The sequence below is a fragment of the Apis dorsata genome, unplaced genomic scaffold (assembly GCF_000469605.1).
Source record: "Apis dorsata unplaced genomic scaffold, Apis dorsata 1.3 scaffold_696, whole genome shotgun sequence".
Lineage (NCBI taxonomy): Eukaryota > Metazoa > Arthropoda > Insecta > Hymenoptera > Apidae > Apis > Apis dorsata.
Window position 1 is genome coordinate 77,071 of NW_006263875.1, and position 3,903 is coordinate 80,973.

The 3,903-nt window shown below is 37.3% G+C and overlaps 1 protein-coding gene across 8 annotated transcripts in view; it reads right to left on the minus strand.

Annotated features, from left to right (window-relative positions):
- Positions 1 to 3,903, minus strand: part of LOC102672458 (LIM domain-binding protein 2) — a 143,859-nt gene that overhangs the window by 55,342 nt on the left and 84,614 nt on the right. For 4 of the 8 annotated variants that reach the window (XM_031513698.1, XM_031513696.1, XM_031513694.1 and 1 more), the window contains exon 2: positions 2,897 to 2,965. The exons of the other annotated variants lie outside the window; for them this stretch is intronic. In XM_031513698.1, the coding sequence (XP_031369558.1) occupies positions 2,897 to 2,965 (69 nt within the window). The remainder of the gene's footprint in view (positions 1 to 2,896; positions 2,966 to 3,903) is intronic. 8 annotated transcript variants of the gene reach the window in all.

Here is a 3,903-nt window from a genome sequence, read left to right on the forward strand (position 1 = left end):
CATTCAATGATTACATTTAATGTCGTAATACGTAAGCAAAAAAAAAAAAAAAAAGGAAAAATATATAAAACAACGCAAATACAGCGTCTCATGGACGATAATACGAAAAATGATCCATTCGAGTAGGTTAACCCGTTAAAGGGTTAAACCTTTAGAGAATCGGTTTAGTCGAATCGAAAATTGCGCGAGTGGAAATCACGGAATACCGTGACTGAAGCGTTTTTCATTCCATGAAAAACCATCGCTCGTCATTATCGCGCAGTAGTTGTCGTTCGAGTCTCTTTGTCATCGTTATCATTGCGCAACGAAGGCTACCGAGAACGAATACACACATAATCCCACCGTCAGACATTGGAGGAAACCGTCCGCGCTCCGTGTCGAACGGTTAGAATCCCTGCTTCCATGAATATCCACGCGATCTCTGGCCCGCGTGTATCCGATCTATCGAAAAAGCGCACGCGATGCGATCCTCGACTGGGTTGTGGCCTCGAGCGAGCGAGAGAGCGAGAGAGCGAGAGAAAGAAAGAGAGAGAGAGAGAGAGGGGGGGGGGGGGAGAGAGAAGAAAATAAATAAAAAAAAATAAAAATGGAGAAAGAAATGGAGGGGAGAGAGAGAATGGCGGCGGTGGTGTTCGGTGGTGGTCGTTGACGTTGACGAAGCGACGGTGTTTGACACGAACAGGTTTGACAGTGATTTTGACAGCGACACGACGGTGTCTTAACGGTGGACACGTGCGCTAGTTTAACAAACGGTTTATCGCACTCGTGGCGCTCAACACTTTGCCGGTAACGAGAGACCGATCAATAAATCCGTACGTTTCGTCGATTGGGATAGTTATCTAGGGAATTTTCTGGGGAAGAAGGGGGGGGAAAAAAATTGAGGATTGACCGAGTGTATGAAGATAAGATACGATTTAGAATTTTTATCGAGAGATATTCGGTTGATCTGAAAGAGGTGATTTGGATTTTTGAAAGATTTTTTTTTTTTTTTTTTTTTTTAGGAAGACGATCGATGGGAAGAAGGAATGGTCGAGAGATAAATTTTCTTCCATGGTAAATTGCAGGCTTAAAATTTAAGCATCGTAGAATATGCTGGGTATTATGCAAATTAAGGAAAATATTACGTTGATGCATATGAAATCATCGTTTTATCAAATACAATTTTAAATTTAAATTTAAATATGTAGCTTCCGTAGCGGCTTTCTTTTTAAATACTTTTTCGATATAACTGTTTTTTCTTTCTATTTCCCTCTCTCGAAATAAAATTGTTTGGAATGAAGAAGACATTGCAAGACGTAAGAAAAATCTAACGAATATTCTAAATTGATTGATAACGTATACATTAAAACTCGAATATTTTATTTCCCCTTGGATCAATCGATATTATTTAATAATCCTCCTGTAATAAATCCATCTCGAACGAAACTCGAAATATCCCGTAGATAGGGGATCGACAGATCTGTGTACAATTTCGACGGGGATCGAAACAACCGCATTAATTCTCAAGATATCAGAGTGGAAATAATAAAACAGGCACTAAGCGACATTGAGTTATCAGGAAACGAAGCGCTTCGATATTCGTAGTGTTACATCAGAGCTCGGTCTTAATTGATAACACCGCGATGAGACGCGAATAATACCGGTCATTGTTCCAACTCTCGATCGAGGAAGAAGGAGAAGAGAAGAAAAGAAAGAAAGAAAGAAAAAAAAAAAAGAAAAAAACAAAGAAAGAAAAAAAGGGAGGGGAAGGGGGAGGAGAAGAAATCGTTCCACGTCCCACATCTCCACATCACTGTGAAATAATATCGAGACGTGGCCACGAGACGTAATCGTGGCGACGATAATCGTCGGCATTGTACAAAGAATCGTCCGCGAATCGTTTGGAAGAAACGACGATTCTCGATAAGATTCCACTTCAAATGGAAGGATCGCGTCATCCGCGAGATAACGATTGCGATATATTACGATTTAGAAATAATAATAACAGGGCAGAGGAAAACCTATTGCACACGTTCGAATTCAATTATAAAATAAGATGGATCCCTGCTGATGAATCTTGAACAATCGAATCTTTTTTGTCACCGATTTGTATCCACGGATTTGCGAAGCCGAGCCAAGATGATTCGATGATCGCTCCTCCTACTACCGTATATATAAATTCAGAATGAGGAAAAAGATGAGGGTGAGAGCGAGGCTCTGACTCAGAGATATCCCAGGCCCTCGTCCAACGCAACATCCGAGAACAGACGCCCCCAGAAATTTTCTATATCATTGTTTCGTTCGGGAATAAAAAGTTGGCGATACGTCAAATATCTGAAATCCAAGCTCCTCGCGCGATCTCGTAATTATTATTCGCTCGAATAGACAGAGAAATGTCAAAAATATATATTTTTCTTGTATTCTTTGCATTCGATATAAAGGCTGTTACTATACTTTTCGCAAGATTTCGAATAAAAGCGATGGATTGAATGTCAAAAGTAGTATACGTGAAAGAATTTATTTGATGAATCTTACATATATGGGGTTTAATATATTCGTACGTATCTTTGGAAGATTGAAGGTCGAAATGAAGGTGAAAAAAATCGAAGGTGGAAAAATATCGATCGAGGCTTCGAGTGTGAAACGAGAAGATAATCTAATGGGGGAAATGTTTAAATGTAATTCTAATCAAGTGAAAAGCCTCGATATGATATTTTTACACGCCAATTTTTCGTTTCGCCTTCTCCGCGATCTTCTCGATCCTTCAAAGATATCTCGCGAATATATTAATTAATCATGAATACATGAAACTAATAATGGAATACGCAAGCGTTTCTAATATACTCGACGAGTAATTGCGAGTTTTTACATCGATATTAAAAATTAAATAATTCGTTTTTGTAAGGTGTATACTCACTTTTGACTGTATGTCTGGCAGAGTTGACATACTATTCCATTCGATTCTTTCATTTTTGACGCGTAAAGACTGCAAGAGAAAAACTTGACGTATATTACTCATTTTTTACACCAGTTTTACAATTATTTTAATTCATAATTTTATCCAGTTTCGATTATACGAAACGGATCAAGAAAGTGGTTTTGCATTAATTAATTAATTAATCGAAATAAGACACATTATGTAAGATGATTACGATGATGACCAACGGACAGGAATGCATTGATAAATCGGGTACAATAATACAATAAGATCGATTATGATGCCGGGTAAAAACATTGCAAATATTTATAATATAAAAAAAAGACGAGATTAAACGTTGATTTACAATAAAACATTTACATATTATTGCTACATAACAACGAAGACGCAATAAGACAGTAAGTATATATATATATAATAACAATTTGCTAATTATAAGGCAAGACCTTGGTAAACTTCTGATATGAATGCAATAATATTATGTGCGAAAAAGTTAATTAATTCTTTAAACACCTATAATTAAAATTGTTATATCTTAACCTGTCTAGTTTTTTATATTTCCAACCTTGACATATCAAAGCGTTTTTATCTGTTAGATAAAGAAAAAAAAGTAACAGCTCAAGAAAAATGCACACACAGTACAAAATACACGTTTTGTTAACATCATATATACATATACATATATATATATATACACAAAAAAAAAGTTACCCCTAAAATTAACCCTTAAAACCGAAAAAAACAAGAAGAAGATCCCACGAGATGGATCAATTTCTCGAAATAAGGTATGATACTCTTTCGATCCTCTCGAGAACGAGAGAAAGTGTTGGAAGAGGGACGATGATCTAATCTATAAAAGGGGGCTGACAAACGGTTTGTCGGGCGGAGATTCGCTTTGCTCGATTCGTATTCCTCGCAGGCCTACGAGTTGGGATTCAAGAGTTGGGCAGAAGTTTAAATCGGGAATGGCGGGCCAGGAGGCCGTC